Raw genomic sequence first — 16,617 nt, forward strand, 5'->3', positions numbered from 1 at the left:
ACGCTTTATCTCTGTGTGAATGAGTCCACCTATTCTTTGATCATCATTACAACGTGCTCAACACAAGAGAAAAGCAGAGTGTGGCCAAGTTCAGATGTCCATGGCCTCCTGCTTTGTCAGTTTCCAGGGGCCTGGCCACTCCTGCAGTTGAGGTACTGGCACCTTAACGTGGATCAGAGCCCAGTTTGTTAAACCTCTACTCTCACTGCACAGGATCTAAGTCCTTTTCTTATGTCACGGTGTTTCATGCCCAGCAGTAATACAGGGGACAGGTCTGAGCATCATCATGTTTTTGACCACAACCTTGTGATCTGGTATACATGTGTGTAAGTGTGTGCACACACTCATAAACAAGTTACACAAAACAATAGTTACCTTAACTAGGTATGGTACGTTATGATGGTTTCTCTTCTACACTATTTCATTTTATTTATCTATCTATCTATTTACTTACGGCAGCTGGCCAGCACAGGGATCCAAACCCTTGACCTTGGTGTTAGTACTTCATTTTCTTTAAATGCTAGTTTTTATCCACTAAATTAATTTCACAACCCATTAATGGGTCCTGACCTGTAGTTTGAAACACACTGATATACAACATTTGTATTATGGGACATGTTGTATTCCTTAAATTAATTAACCTGGAATTATAAAATTCTAGATAGAAATAAAAATTTCAACAGAAATAGAAAAAAGAGGATTTCTCTTCCCTGACACACACAAAATGTGAAGAGTTGAAAATCATTCTGGAAAATCAACCACAATGTATATTGAGAAGTAAAATAAAATTAAAAAAGAAAAGAAAATCAATTCTGAAGAGTTGGTGGACACTCATGTGAGTGTGACCACTCGGAACACAGATCAACATGGGCACAGTTGCAAGGAACCCAAGTGCAGAGTGAGGGAGCCCAGCCACCTTGTGCAGAGGCAAGGGAAGACTTCATGTCAATGCTGCGACGCAACTGTGTCTTCCTCCTGCTGGAAGAAATAATTACAAGACTCTTGGGACTGGGAAGAACCCTGAAGGTCAAATTCTATTTTCTCCTGTCAGATGACAAAAGTAAATCAGCATTTCCTTTAAAAATCGGTGCACTGACTTTGGTCCTATCTGTAATAGCTAGCTTCAATTAGAAGCAGGGTAAAAAGAGGATTCACTAAAATGCTGTTCAACTTTGTCTTTTAAAAAAAAAAAACAATCACTAAAATTTTATTAGCCAAGGGACAGCAGCTGGAGAAACCTTAAGTACATCATATATTTATAGTTTTAGTATCATATTTTACAAGGCCACTGTCCATCAGCTCATTAAATGTGCCAACTCCTAAAGCCACAGACAGCACAGGCCCTCGTCACTTCAGTTATATCCACTGTCCTTTGACTCAGAAGACTGTCTCTTGCATCTGACTTTGGTCTCTGTTTTGGCATCAGGAAAACACTATTCGGTGGTTGAAGGGGAGCACTGTACAGGTTAACACGGCTCTGGAGCAGGTGCTTTTCTCAATGAGAACTTCCACCGCAGCTGCTCAGCAGACCAGACAACACAAAGCATGGCTGAGCAGGGCTCCACACGTCTGCCCTCGCCTCCTCACAGCGACGTCCATGCCAGAACAGCAGAAGAGAAGGTAGAAGCTCACAAAGAACTGATGTTACTAGCAGTCTTTGAGGGGAACAGACTCCCATCTCATCAGAGATAAACCTGGGTTCTGGAGCCTCTCTCCTGGCAAAGACCTTGTCCCTGGTATTTACGGGTTCCTCTGGGATTTTCGACAACTCCCAAGGTCTGTAAGTTCAGAAAGTGCTTTCGAGTAGACAGTGGCACCCACATCCAGTGGGACACACCTCCTGGGTCCGAAACCACTCCATCATGTGGCTGGTATGGCCACCATGCCCACAGGTCAGGCAGAAATTGGATGATCCACGCACGGCTACGTGGCAGATGGCACACTGGAATGTGAAGCCTTTGCAGATGGCACACTGCGTGCCCTGGACCTCACTCCGGCAGTGGCTGCAGTACACGCCGAACTCTGGAAATGAACAGAGGTGGGCAAAACAAGAGACAGTGTGAGTTTAGTTCTGAAAAAGGAAACTGGGCATTGTCAGGTAAAAAAGATGTACTCATCTTAGGAAACTGTCAGATTCTATTATGGCAATGGTTTTCATTTTCATTTTTTTTTTTTTAAACATTGGAACTCCTTCTTCTGCAGTCTAAATCAGTCTTAGGGGAGCCACTGTCATTGCAGTGGCAGGGCGTGGGCAGGGGTGCAGCAGGTGCCTAGCCCCCTCAGGGGCTCTTGCTCGGCAGCAGGTGGCGGCTGTGGCTGACGGCTCTTCCTACCCCCACAGCTGGCAGAGGCCTGACATGGAGAAGGCGTTTCACAGGCATCTGTTGAAAGAACTGAAGGACTCAGTACACTCGTCAGACAGGAGCTAACTGGTTTTACCACCTCTACAGCCAGCCCTCTTTATCACCTGCCCCCAAGTGACCGAGCGGGACACCAAGGCAGTGCTCCTCTGCCATGTGAGGACTGGTACCCTGCCTCCTGAAACAGACCGTGAGTGCTGACACCGCCATCTGCAGGCCCCCGTCTGCTCAATCACTACCCTCCGCCCCCTATCCCTGCTGCTTTCTTTGCTTCTCCTCCCTCCTTCCACTGGGCCACCCACTGGGCAAAGCTTCCCACATGCTCTACCTGCTCTTCTCGGAACATGCCCCTCACCACCCAACCCTGGCTAAATCCCAACTGCTGCTAGTAGCCTCTGGACCAAAGGCCATTTCTTAAGTAAGTTTTATTATGACTGCAAGGGCGGGGTGTGGGTCACATGCTTGGTACTGCCTCCAGACCACTACCCTTCCTCTGGAGGCTGACACCATTTGGCCACACCAGCCTTCCCCTTTTTCTCTGCTGTCATCTACTGGCATTCTGAAGACACACCCCACTTAGGGCCGGCCCGGTGGCGCACTACTATAGTGCGCCGCTTGGGAAGTGTGACGGCGCTCCCGCCGAGGGTTCGGATCCCACATACAGACCGGTTCCCGCTCACTGGCTGAGCGAGGCGCGGGAGCAACACCGAGGGTTGCAATCCCGTTGCCGGTCCCCGGTCCGGTACGGGGGCAACACTGAGGGTTGCGATCCGTTGCCGGACACGGAAAAAGACAAAAGACAAAAAAAAAAAAAAAAAAAAAAAAAAAAAAAAAAAAAAAAAAAAAAAAAAAAAAAAAAAAAAAAAAAAAAAAAAAAAAAAAAAAAAAAAAAAAAAAAAAAAAAAAAAAAAAAAAAAAAAAAAAAAAAAAAAAAAAAAAAAAAAAAAAAAAAAAAAAAAAAAAAAAAAAAAAAAAAAAAAAAAAAAAAAAAAAAAAAAAAAAAAAAAAAAAAAAAAAAAAAAAAAAAAAAAAAAAAAAAAAAAAAAAAAAAAAAAAAAAAAAAAAAAAAAAAAAAAAAAAAAAAAAAAAAAAAAAAAAAAAAAAAAAAAAAAAAAAAAAGAATGAAGACACACCCCACTCACGGAAGACCTCTGTTCTTGAATCTCAGTCTTCCCTCTACCTCAATTCTTAGCCATGATTCTTGGTGTCTCCAAATCCCAAGCTACTAACCCTGTGCATGCCTGGCCTCTCAGGCCTCTGCCCTCTCCTCTCTAACCCACTGCCTATACCCCTTTTATACAACTGCCCCTGGCTGGCTGCAGTTTGGTCAACCAAAATTACATGAACCAACTTTATAATCTTTTTTTGCTAATATCTTCAACTCCTTTGCCCGTGTCTCCCTCCACAGTACCACCTGGCAAAACATCAACCCTGGATGAACTATACCACCTGCACACTCCAAGTCTGCCCCCAAGAAGCCGAGCAATCCTGGAGGAAGGCCCACCATCAAGAAGCGCATCTAACTACAATCACACAATCACCGATGGACAGGCCTGCGCAGCGAACTGTTTCTCTTTCACTCCCCCGATGGCTACTTCCTACCTCAGCCACATTCTGCAAACTTCTCCCACATGCTGATGGCCTCTTTACTGACTTCTCCAAGAAAACAGAAGCCTCTGAACGAGACTGCTGCAGTTGACACCACCGCGTCTTCAAGTCTCCCTAGATTCGCTCCTTCTTGCCTTCCCTCTTGAAGGAGAGGAAGGGTCCCTTTCTTGCATCAGAACTGGCTGCTCCACTGTATGACAACTGGTGGTCATACACCAATAAAAATACACCAATAAAAGCTTCTTTAATACATGGCAACTAAGGAAAAATTTTATGGTAGTCCTAGTTAAGTTAAATCCTGAGACAAATCAGACTGGCTTGATAATTTTGGTTTAAAAACAGCCATATCTTCTCCCTATGTTCTCATGAAAAGCCTAATTAGTTTCTTAAATTTTCATTACCAGTTTTATTGGTCTGATAAGACATTACTTCCATTCAACATTTAAAATTATTTCCAAGTAGATCTAAATTCACAAAGACAGAAAATACAAAACACCAAGTCATTCTCCCTTGCCTTTCATTGGTATACATAATAGAATGGCTATTTGTTAACAGGTTGAGATGGACATGCAAACACCTTTGGGTCTTGCTGGGTACAAAAGGATGTGGTGTGTGTTCAAAATAACAGAGCTGTCAAGGTATCTTTTACATAGCAACTATCTTTGGAATTTCCCTGACAATTTGCTAAGGGTGACTGCGACAGGCAGTCCCAGGTTTTCTCTGAGTCTTTGGGGAAAAAAGAACACTTTGGGTGGCTGAGACTATACTAGATACAAATTGCAAAGCAGATACTATTTGCAACTATGAGATATGAATCTGTGTTCAAGATAACTGATGTACTTTGTTAGTTCACCATGGGAAATCTAACAGTTTTAGCTGTATGGTCAATCAATGAGTGATATATGCATTGCCTTACTGAATGTGCTGATAAGGTTAGTTAAACCTTGCAAATTTATCAAAATTTAAAAAAAAAAAAATTTTTTTTTTTTTGGCAGCTGGCTGGTAGGGGAATCCAGAACCTTGACCTTAGTGTTACAAGACAGCACTCTAACCAACTGAGCTAACTGGCCAGCCTAAAGTTAAAATTTTAAAGTTAAGAGATTTAAATTTGCTAGTTTTGTGGACATCTAAATACCAATATATACGTATAAAGGTATTTTAAAATTTTTAAAGAAAAAAATGCTATAAATCATAAAGAGGAAAAAAGCAATAATTCAAAAGAAAACTGATATGTGAGGAAGAAAATATAAAAAGTTATTCTGTACCTGGATAAGACAGTTCCTTATAGCACCAAAACAATCTCACTCAAGAGTTGGTTAAACTTTTGGTGTTTTGTCATGCTTTTGAATCATGTTAAACAAAAGTCAATTCCTGAAAAGTCTAGAGTTCTTAATAATTATTTCCTGCTCTGTTTATTTTAAATATTATCATTCTGAACCAAGTACGTAACTACTTCTTGTCTTTATGTACTTAATACTCATGCTTATAACTAATCACCTCTAGTAACTCTTTTTCAAACTGCTTTTTCCCAAACTCAGCATAATAAAGCTTTCAGTGTCTTCTACATCCCAGCTACCTTTGGGCAACACTGAAGATTTGTTCCCTCACTATATAGAAGGACAGATGCTAGAAATAATTGGAAATGTTTGGTACAATCCATACTTTTAATTAGTTTAACATTATTGTTGAGAGCTATATTTATAAAACCCAAAGTATAAAAAATCAAAAAGGGAAGTTCAACCTCCCTAGGTAACCGCATACAAGGACAGGTCATTAATATGAATTTTTTTCAACAACTGTCTTTCAAGATCAATAGAAGGATACTTATGTATATTTACAAAGGCTGGCATACCTGTTAACAAATTTAATTTTACAATTTGATTGTTTTATGTTTAAAATGAAAGTATTCCTTTCATTTGGCAATAATCTTAACGAACATTTTACAGGATGAATTAAAAGACCCTGGAGTCAACATCCTCACTGTACAAAATGTTTTAGTCTCAGGGTAATCAGTCACTAAATCCTTATGAAATGATTATGTATTGTAACGGGAGAGAAGACTCCTCTGCTCCATATGATATTGTTAGTTATCATAAATTAACCAGCTTTATTGTCAATTGTTGGTTTCTGCTTTTGCCTCACTCTTGCCTAAAGTCCCCTGCTAAAAACTATAGGTTAGAAATGGAAGCTGCTAGATGAAACATCAAAATAAAGCCTCCTTCGGTGCTACTGAAAGTACTCTTCACTACTGACACCAGTGAAGAGACTCCTGGATACCAGCTTTCCATATAAGCTGACACCACCACCCCAGGAGACCCTTGTCAGACTGGAGGATGGAATTAGGATTTCTAGGACTGTTTAGTCCAGAAGTAGATGACTTCTGGGCCGGCCCGGTGGCGCACTGGATAGTGCGCCGCTTGGGAAGCGCGGCGGCGCTCCCGTCCGAGGGTTCGGATCCCGGTTGCGATCCTGTTGCCGGTCCCTGGTCCGGTACGGGGGCAACACTGAGGGTTGCGATCCGTTGCCGGACATGGAAAAAGACAAAAAAAAAAAAAAGTAGATGACTTCAGTAAAAGGAGATGGGTAGAGATAATTAGAACAAGAATTACTTACCAAGGACTGGATAAAACTGATGAAAAAATTTAACTGGGACTAATGGCCTGTTTTTTTAATAGACATCTGAGAAAAACCCCTTTCTTTTCTCTTGCTCCATCTTTACCCTTCAATTTAACAGCTTATATAAATGAAAATGAAACACTCTTTAAATGGTATCTTGTTCCAACTAGCCTCTCAGAATACAGGAGGAAAAAAATCCAAAAAAGATATTAATATAGATTGCAAGATCTAAATTATCATTAGAAAAACCTAAGATCCATAATTCCATTGGAAACGAATATATACTAATTAACTTTATCGGCAAAACTGCTGAAAACAATGATTAAGAGTCATACAAAGTGCCTCTTCTTTTCATGAAAAAGTATTTGTATAGGTTCAATAAGAATCTGTCCTCCTCCTTAATAAGATACGTGAATAAATCAAATTATAGTCAAGGCCATTCTCAAAATGTCACATTTAAATTCAAGTCTCATTTAACTGAGTATGATAAGCCATTATAAAAAGGAGGAGAATGCTTCAAATGTGGACATGAAGTCTACAAAGTCCTCCCAGGAAATTGTTCTTTGGCTTAGGGATTCTCAGCCTTACACAAAGTACAGATGTCACTTCCTGACAAGCCAGGAACACTGCGAACTTGGCGTTCACAGACAAGAGGCACACTACTACATTATAAATTTCACAGGTGAAACCTGGTAGAGGTGAAATGGATCATTCTTGATTCCTAACAGACAAACTAATAAAGATAATAAAAATACTCTGGCACACAGAATGATCAAATTATGATTCCAAGGCTTTACAAAACCGCCAGGCAAAAGCCTAGGGTAATATGGCTTTAGTTTGTTAACCATACAACAAGAAGAATTGTGTGTATTAGTTGACATCATCTATTACACAAATGTAATAAAACCAGTGAAATAAGTAAGACATTAAATTAAACAGAACTAGAAAACTTCTGAACAAAATTTAGGTGACCAGATCTACACTTCTCAGGAAGGAATTATCCCCTCATGGAGGCTCAGAAAGCAAAGCGATCACTTTGCTCTGCCACCATTATGACCAAGTACTTCACACACCACAATCGAAAATAACAAAAATCATCTTACATCCTGAGATTTTTTTTAAAGGAATATTCTGTCTAGCATTATCCCCCCAAAACAAATGAAACCTTGAGCCCTTTCTATAAATACCTAACCCCCTAAGTGAAAACAACTTTATCCATCTAATTTGCTACAATGATATCTGCAGATACCCTTGCAGAGAAGATAAGCACGAGAGGAAACTGCTGGTTTTCCATCATCAAGAGACTACCTGTGGCCTTGGTATTTTTCTTTCAATACCTGCTGTGTCCTGTACTTGGGCAGTCCAATTCCTCCAAAGTCGAACTACCCTGTAAAACTCTGCAAATAAAAATACTTCTCTTAATGTTTTTGTCTATTAGTCTATCTTTCACAATCCTCCTTCCCTCTTTTTTAAATCTCGTGATATTGTTTTTATTGATATTAAGATATATTATTCATTCTTGACTATCATTCAAGGCTTCATGAGTTTATGCTTCAGACCCTCTGATTGAATTATATTTCTTTTTTTTTTTTTAAAGATGACCGGTAAGGGGATCTTAACCCTCGACTTGGTGTTGTCAGCACCACGCTCACCCAGTGAGCGAACCGGCCATCCCTATACGGGACCCGAACCCATGGCCTTGGTGCTATCAGCACCGCACTCTACCGAGTGAGCCACAGGCCGGCCGAATTATATTTCTTGACCCCCAAACCACACCTTATATTTCTTTGTACATTTCACAGAATCCAGCATGATGTTTTATAATCCAGATAGATGTCAATAAGGGTTACTGGCGGATTGATAACAATAGTTCCATATCTCTGTGATTCATGTTTTCCTGGGAACCAATTTTAAAAGACAAATTGCTCCAGGCTATCATTAATCTCTTCCGGGTATACTTTCATGCATTTAGAGGCTCTGAAAAAATATATTGCCCAAATAACATTTGGTCTCTGCATTTCAAGTACATATACCAAAATAAACCATACTAAAATAATCCTTGTTATTCATTATCTAAATCTATGAATTACTCTAGTTTGTTTTTTCATATCAAATCTATGTACACACAACTTAAAGAGTCAAATAGTTCTGTGCACCTTACTAGAAAACCCAGCATTCCCTGCCATCCCCACCCCCATCACTCCCTAGAGGAAATCCTTTCAACTCGTTTAACTGTTTCTTTTGTTTTCACCTCCCTATCTTTAAACAACATGTTTATAAGGCTATTTCTAATTTTCAGTTTAAGCATTGTCTACCAACTTTCCACAACTGAAACCTCTTTGACTTTTTCAGTCTCTCCAACCACACACATAAGCCACGTGCCCCTCAGCTTCCCCACACAGTTCTATCACCATTTCGGTCAGATCAGTATTCCATTTTTGTTATTTGTCTAGGTAAATGTTATTCAAGCCAAGCCATGTACTATGACGACACCTCCTTTCTTACACGTTTTTCCCAGAGTTAGCAAATGTGGTTTTTTTGCTTAGTTTGTTACGCACTTATCAATAATTTATCTCCAAACTCTTCCTCAAATATCCCAATCTTCTATAAATATACTGAACACTGGGATGGCTTGTAAGCTCAGTTGGTTAGATCACAATGTTATAACACCAGGGTCAAGGGTTCAGATCCCCATACCAGCCAGCTGCTGAAAAAATATATATATACTGAACATTGAAACATGCTAGATATTTTCCCAATTTTCTCTTCCTGGAGACAGGGACCCGAAGCTCCAGTCTGAACTGGTGCATCTCCACATCTGTCACACCCAGCTCCCTTCACCAGCATCCCAACTCCCTTATTTCCTGGACTCAATCTATTCCTCCATCTTAGGCTGAAGGTTTATGCTTTGCATACAGAATTCTGGGTTAGAAATCATCTTCTTGAGAATTTTGTGTTGTTGCATCGTCATCTAGATACCAGTATTGCCCCTGAAAAGTGTGATGCCTCATACTCTTAATCCTTTGCATGCGACCTGCTTTCTCTCTCTGGAAGCTTCTAGTCTTCCCTGTATCCCTGGTATTTCTTCATTCATTGTGCTGGTACAATGGCGGGTCCATTGAATCTGGAAATGTGTTTACCTTCTCTGGAGAATAAACTTCCAGTTTTCTGTTGGGGCAGAGGAGAAATAATAATGTGCTCTGCAAACTAGGAGTGGGAATCTGGGGATCCTCGAAGGGCTATCCAACAATACTCCTGTTTTTAATCTCACCTTCAAGCCACTTCCAGAAGCACCAGGTACCGCTAATTCCTGAGCTACTTGGGGGTTCTGCAGTGTGCCTTGTTTTACTGACTGCGAGTTCAGGGTTGAGTTTTATCAGACCCTGCAAAATGAGCTACCACTAAACTATTTGCTTCCCAAATTCCAGACCGTATTGCCAACATTACTTCTCCTTGTAGAGTTACATCTTTTCAAAAAAGCTCTATATAGACCCTTTGGTGGGAAATCAATGTATGTTAGTCCACTCTCTTTGGCAGTCTTCCATTTCATCCTTTTGAAAATATTTCACTGCTTAGGTTCTTTCACACCACAGTCTTGTTTTTCCTCCAGCCTCACTGGTGTCTCATTCTACATCTCTATTTCTGGTTCTTCCTCTAGGACCCCAGGTACTGGTGTCTCTCAAGGCCCACAGTGGGTGGGCTCTCTTATCCACCCTCCCTACACTCTTCCTTCCCACTCCCCAGCTCTCAAGTAAATATGCCCGTTCTCAGAGCTTAAATGCCATTTATATGCTAAAGATTCCCAAATTCTTAGTTCTAGCCCCATCTAACTTCTGAGCATCAGATTTACATCCAACTCCTCCAGTTCAATCTCACACACATCTCCCACCTTCCCAAACCAAACTCACAATTCTCTTCCACAGGCTCTTCTGTCTCAGAACACAGCTCTGCCACTTGTGTTCTCTTCCAGTTGCTCAAGCTGGAGACCTAGGAATCGTCCAAGCTTTGTCTCTCTTCCTCAATCCCACATCCAATTTATTAGCAAGTCATATTGAATCAACCTCTAAAAACTTATTTGTAATTCATCCACCTCTCTCCACCCTCAGACTAGGCCGGTGAGCTCTCTGACTATGGTAACAGTCTCCATACAGCCTCCCTGCTCCGACTTCTGCCCTCCTCCAATCCTTTCTTCATGTAACAGCCAAAGTGATCCTTTTAAAATGTAAACTAGAGCATGTCATCACTTACTTCTTAATGCCCTTTGAAGCTTACCATGGGACTTCGAACACAATCCAAATTCTTTAGCAAAATTTATAAGTCCCTGCCTGATACAGCCCTAATTATCCTACAACCTTCTCACTCACTGTGTTCCAGCCACGCTGGCCTTCCTTCACTTGTTCAGAGCCAAGTTATTCCTCTCCTGGGCTGCTCCCTCTGCATGGAATGTTCTTTTCGCTGCTTTGCAAGGAGGGCTCCTTCTCAGCTTTCAGACCTTAGCTCTTCAGAGAGGCCTCCCCAATATAACTCAACACTTCTAAAATTCTCTCTCCTTGTTCTCGCTGCCCCAACATCCTTTTAGTCTGCTAATATTTATCACAATCTGTAATTCTTTAATTTTCTCCTCCACTTGGCTGGGAGTTCCAGGAGGGGAGGGAACGAGCAAGCGCTGTGCCTAAGAGGAGCTGGGTATGTAGGAAGTGAGTGAATGAGCCACTGTCCCTACTTCCAGTCAATACCTGAGCACAGTTCATAAAACCACTTCTGTCACAACAGAAATTTAATCTCCTTATGAAACGCAAGTGTTTTCAGAAGCTTGGAATAGACTCAAAATGCTTCACAAATTTCTGCTTATAAATGAGAAGCTAAAACTTCATTCCAAGTCTGATGCTGTGGACAAATTCAGTTACAGGACCTTTCAGACAGTGACAGGAAAAGAGAGAAATTCATATTCACCGATCCCTTTGTGAGGATCAGGAGGACAGGAAACAAACTTCAGCACTTCAGCTCGTTTCTCTCTCAGACCCCAGCGATAGAGGATTTCTCCATAGCATTTCTTAAAGTCATCAAATTGCTGGGTATTAGCGGGATCCAGAAGCCTGGATAAAATTCAAAAGACTTATGTCAGTTCTTTTAAGAAAAAACAAGCTCGATATCCTTAATACTTCAAAAAGTTCATGGAAAAATGGGTTTAAAAATTAATACAAACCTTTCCACAAATTTTTTGAGCCCTCATGTACTTTTCTTAGAGCAAGAGATTTAATTTTGGAGAATCTAGGGTTCTGGAATCGTACCTCCCGCCTGGGAAGGTGGTTACCTTTTATTTTTATCATGCTGGTCACGTTCTCGCTCACGAGGATCACTGTAGGTCAGACTCCCAAAGCGGAGTTCTTCTGGTGAAGACTCTCCCCAAGGTGAAGATATGTGTTCTGCCTCTCTTCCTGCTGAAGAAAATCAAATGGGAAGGGAAAATGGCAATTAGAGAAGGCATGGAAAATATCTGAGAACTCTCATAATATGATGTGTGTCCAATTGATTCCCTGGAAGAAAAATCAGCAAGGTGAAGATTCTGAGAAATATAACTACACAGAACTCTTTCCCAGCCTTATCTTTTTGTCCAGGTATTTATTACTAAGAGAACTGGGTAAACAAGTACACACGCAGTAATAAGCAAATTACAGTATATTGATATAGCAGAATGTTATACAGTCATTATTTAAAAAACTTTTCAAACAACATAAGAAAATGCTCATGATAAACTTTAAAATGAAAAAAAATCATATATATAGAATGATCAATACACGCACGCACGTGCGTGCGCGCACACACACACGCTGGAAGAAAATGTTCTGGAATGTTAATGGATGTTATTCCTAGGTAGGGGACCAGTGATTATTATTTTCTTCTCTACTACTTTTGTTTGCTTTTCTTCGCTGGGCTATTTTATTTTATTTTACTTTTTGTGGCTGGCCAGTACAGGGATCTGAACCCTGGATCTTGGTGTTATCAACATCACACTCTAACCGACTGAGCTGACCAGCCAGCCCTCTAGTATTTTTTGTTTGCTTTTCTACACTGGGCATGTACTACTTTTATAATCAAGAAAATTAAGATCATTTTTGAAAAGAAATTTTTAAAAACCAGATGACACAAATACACCTACTCATTAAACAGAACTTTAGGGCCAGCTAGAGCCAGGGCCAGTTGCATTTCTCTACACTGAAAGTGGTCATGGGAAGAGGTAGGTGACAGGACATGGCACATGATCATGGAAGGGGCATACGAAGGAGAAAAGATAAAGGTTAGGTTTTTTTTTTTTTTTTTAAAGATGACTGGTAAGGGGATCTCAACCCTTGGCTTGGTGTTGTCAGCACCACGCTCAGCCAGTGAGCAAACCGGCCATCCCTATATAGGATCCGAACCCGTGGCCTTGGTGTTATCAGCACCGCACTCTACCGAGTGAGTCATGGGCCAGCCCAAAGGTTAGGTTTTGGGATGAACACTGGGAGGTCCCATGGTCTGTTTCTCAAGGTTATGAGATGAAAAGCAACCCAGTAAGGCACAAAGGCCCACCAGAAACTAGCCTGTACAACATGCAAGGCCAGACCTTGCTGGCAACAGTATCCCTATCACAATGAATTTAAAGAGAAATGAGAAACAAAGAAAAATATGGAGAATATGCATCAACTAGAGTACATATTAATGCCCTGCATGCAGCTTTCAGAGTACTAAAACTCCAGTGTGGGCTAAGTCATTTCCATACCAACCTATGTTCCAGCCACCAGTGGTGAGCCCTGGGTCTGACATACTGGAGCAGGAACCCGAGGAAGTAAAGCTGGGCTATGGATGGGAAGAAGAAAACGGACAGTACTGGAGTCAGAATCCCATTCCACATGAAAGTGTACACTGAGGAAAAATCAGACACAAACCAGAAAAACAAACTTACATATCGACTATGGGACACCACAAGATTAGAAGAACGGTTAGGGAAAGGCCCAAAGGGGTTTGGTATTCCCTGAGGCCGAGACTGGGCTTCGAACACACTGCAGAGCATGGCCAATGTCTGAACATCCCGGAGTCGGCAATAATGAGCCAACCTGAAGAAAAAGATGAAAGGAAAGAAAACAAGTCAAGGGAAGGGATTGAGGAAGCCTATCACAGTCATGGTGGTTACTTCCATAGGGTAGGATAGGCGGACTCTTGATTCTGCCTCAAAAATCTGTCAGGGGCCGGCCCGGTGGCGCACTGCTACAGTGCGCCGCTTGGGAGTGCGGCGGCGCTCCCGCCGAGGGTTCGGATCCCACATACAGACCGGTTCCCGCTCACTGGCTGAGCGAGGTGCGGGCGCAACACCGAGGGTTGCGATCCCATTGCCGGTCCGGTCCGGTACGGGCGCGACACTGAGGGTTGCGATCCGTTGCCGGACACGAAAAAAGACAAAAAAAAAAAAAACCTGTCAGGAGCTGGGGCTTCTACAGACAGACCCCATGGTTTGGCCTACTTTGAGTTTGGCTAAGTTTGTTTTGGAATAAAAGGTAACAATGTATTACAAATGACCTAGATAACCAGTCTGAAAGCTTCTGGTTGGCATTCAGGCATGGGGTCAAACATGAACATAGCTTCTCTGAGAACTAAGTAGACTAACCTAACATCTGCATGAGGCAGTACATGCTCGCTCAGCCTCCCAGCTCTGAGGAAGAATCATCCTGCTTTTTGGGGGGTTCCTGTATACATCATTCATATAACCTAAAGCTGTGTGAAGGTGCTCAGAGAACACTGGATACAACAGTGTGGCAAGCAGGCAATAGACTCTGGAGGTGGAGTTATGAATATGAGCTATTAAGTGAGAATGACAAGGAGTATTTTTACCTTTTAGGTACTCATATCCCCTTTGTCCTTTCAGGACCACTGTGCTAGAACGTAAGTTAGGGACCAGAAGGACTTTGCCTTTGTGATGGAATTACAGTGACACCTTCCTAGCACTCAATGCCTAACATATATAAGTGTTTTCTCACTCACTGTCTTATGTGAGCCTCACCTGAAGTGGGCAGAACAAGCGTCACATCCCTGAACAAGGAGGCAACAGGAGTAGGAGCACAGGCCCAGGTCTGGCCTCCACAAGTCAGCAAAGCAAACCTCAACCAGAGGGAAGGACACTTCCTCTGCCCAGGGCCTGGGCTTCAATGTTGTGGAGATGCCAGTGGTTTTACTTTGTGGTAAATTATTTTGTATAGTATAATTCCAGCTTGCCATATTTCAGGGCAGCAAATTGAACACAAATTCAATGTTTTATGAACTACCTAACAGGGTAAAAGCATTGTGGCCTTTGGAAAACATGAATGCCAACATGCAATCCTCTAATCTGCTCTCAGGGGTAAAACCCTACAACACCCAAGGAGAAATTTACCATCACAGGAGCTTAAACTCCTGTGTTCAGTCTGATGTGACTGATGGACTAATACATGAATCTCTAAAAGACACATGAGTCTGAGGGGTCTCAAATCCTTGTTGTAAATGACAAATATTTTACAGTTCCTTCTGCTACAAGAAGTTAGTTCTGTACAGAAATTATTTCAGCACCAAAAGGAAAGATTGCACTTTTTCCTCATTCCTCAGGCCTCTGCACCTTTCTCTTAGGCAATAATATTTAAAGAGCTTACAGACCTAAAACTGACATCACTCATTTTCCTCACTGTTAGCTCTCAAAACCTACAGGGATTCCAGCAGCTGTCGCCCAAACGGATGTCGAGCCCAGGGTGTTTCCAAATCTGGGTCAGACTTCGGACCAAGGCAAAGATCTGTAGCTACTGTAGCCAGCGACCAAACCTGGACAGATCAAAGAAAAACATTCAAACTCAAACTGGGGAGGACAGGAACAGAAGCTACGAAGGAACCCCACCTACTCTCCATAACTAGCCTTGCTAGTCTGAGAGCAGCAAGACCTACTGAATCAGAAATTGCATTTTAACATGATCCTCGGGACTTGTGTGCACTATAAAGTTTGAGAAACACTAGCCTCAAAAACTTTCATTCAGCAAACGTCAGAGAAATTACACAGTGCAATAATTTCAACAGTTCATCTACTTAACCACTAATCATATGACTTTTTCTGCTGCTTCATTAATGAACTGGGTTGGCAGGGAGCAAAAAAAGAAAAAAAAAAAAAACATTTTGTGTCACAGGTAAGATTGGCCCTTCTTCACTCAAATAATGAAAAACTTTGTCATCTTCATTACAAAAGTTTCAAGATACTCTGTAAAGCTAAAGAAAAACAGGCCTTCCAAAATCAAGGGTTTGCATCCCTGTACTAGCCAGCTGCCAAAAAAAAAAAAAAAAAAAAAAACAAAAAAAAAAAAAAAAAAAGGCCAAGACAAAACAGACTTGGCTTCCTTTTTGTTGACAACAAATCTGAAGGATATTACCAAACTTGAAATATCACTGTGCCTGGAGGCATCAAGCAGAAACTAATGTCCATTAAGTGCTTGTCAAATCCAAGGACATGCTAAATATATCAGGTCATAAACAAAGCCCCCATCCATTGGGGCTGGCCAGTCATCTCAGTTGGTTAGAGTGTGATACTGGTAACATCAAGGTCCAGGGATCGGTCCCTGCACTGGCCAGCCACCAAAAAAACCCATGAAAAAACAAAAAACAAAAGAAACAAAGCCCCCATCTCCTTAATATCTTCAAAAATTGAAATACTACTTTTAGAAAACCTTTCTTAGTAGCAACTACCAAACTTGAAATATCACTGTGCCTGGAGGCATCAAGCAGAAACTAATGTCCATTAAGTGTTTGTCAAATCCAAGGACATGCTAAATATATCAGGTCATAAACAAAGCCCCCGTCCATTGGGGCTGGCCAGTCATCTCAGTTGGTTAGAGTGTGATACTGGTAACATCAAGGTCCAGGGATCGGTCCCTGCACTGGCCAGCCACCAAAAAAACCCATGAAAAAACAAAAAACAAAAGAAACAAAGCCCCCATCTCCTTAATATCTTCAAAAATTGAAATACTACTTTTAGAAAACCTTTCTT

The 16,617-nt window shown here is 41.4% G+C and overlaps 1 protein-coding gene across 1 annotated transcript in view; it reads right to left on the reverse strand.

Moving 5' to 3' along the window:
* Positions 1-1,160: 1,160 nt before the first annotated feature.
* Positions 1,161-16,617, reverse strand: part of LOC103608651 (WD repeat-containing protein 59) — a gene marked incomplete at its 5' end in the record, with an annotated part of 66,447 nt that continues 50,990 nt past the window's right edge. Inside the window, 7 exons of the mRNA XM_008593057.1 lie at positions 1,161-2,022; positions 11,538-11,680; positions 11,899-12,025; positions 13,349-13,421; positions 13,528-13,678; positions 15,295-15,407; positions 16,004-16,025. Of these exons, the coding sequence (XP_008591279.1) occupies positions 1,787-2,022; positions 11,538-11,680; positions 11,899-12,025; positions 13,349-13,421; positions 13,528-13,678; positions 15,295-15,407; positions 16,004-16,025 (865 nt within the window). The remainder of the gene's footprint in view (positions 2,023-11,537; positions 11,681-11,898; positions 12,026-13,348; positions 13,422-13,527; positions 13,679-15,294; positions 15,408-16,003; positions 16,026-16,617) is intronic.

The sequence above is a fragment of the Galeopterus variegatus genome, unplaced genomic scaffold (genome assembly GCF_000696425.1).
Source record: "Galeopterus variegatus unplaced genomic scaffold, G_variegatus-3.0.2 Scaffold8666, whole genome shotgun sequence".
Lineage (NCBI taxonomy): Eukaryota > Metazoa > Chordata > Mammalia > Dermoptera > Cynocephalidae > Galeopterus > Galeopterus variegatus.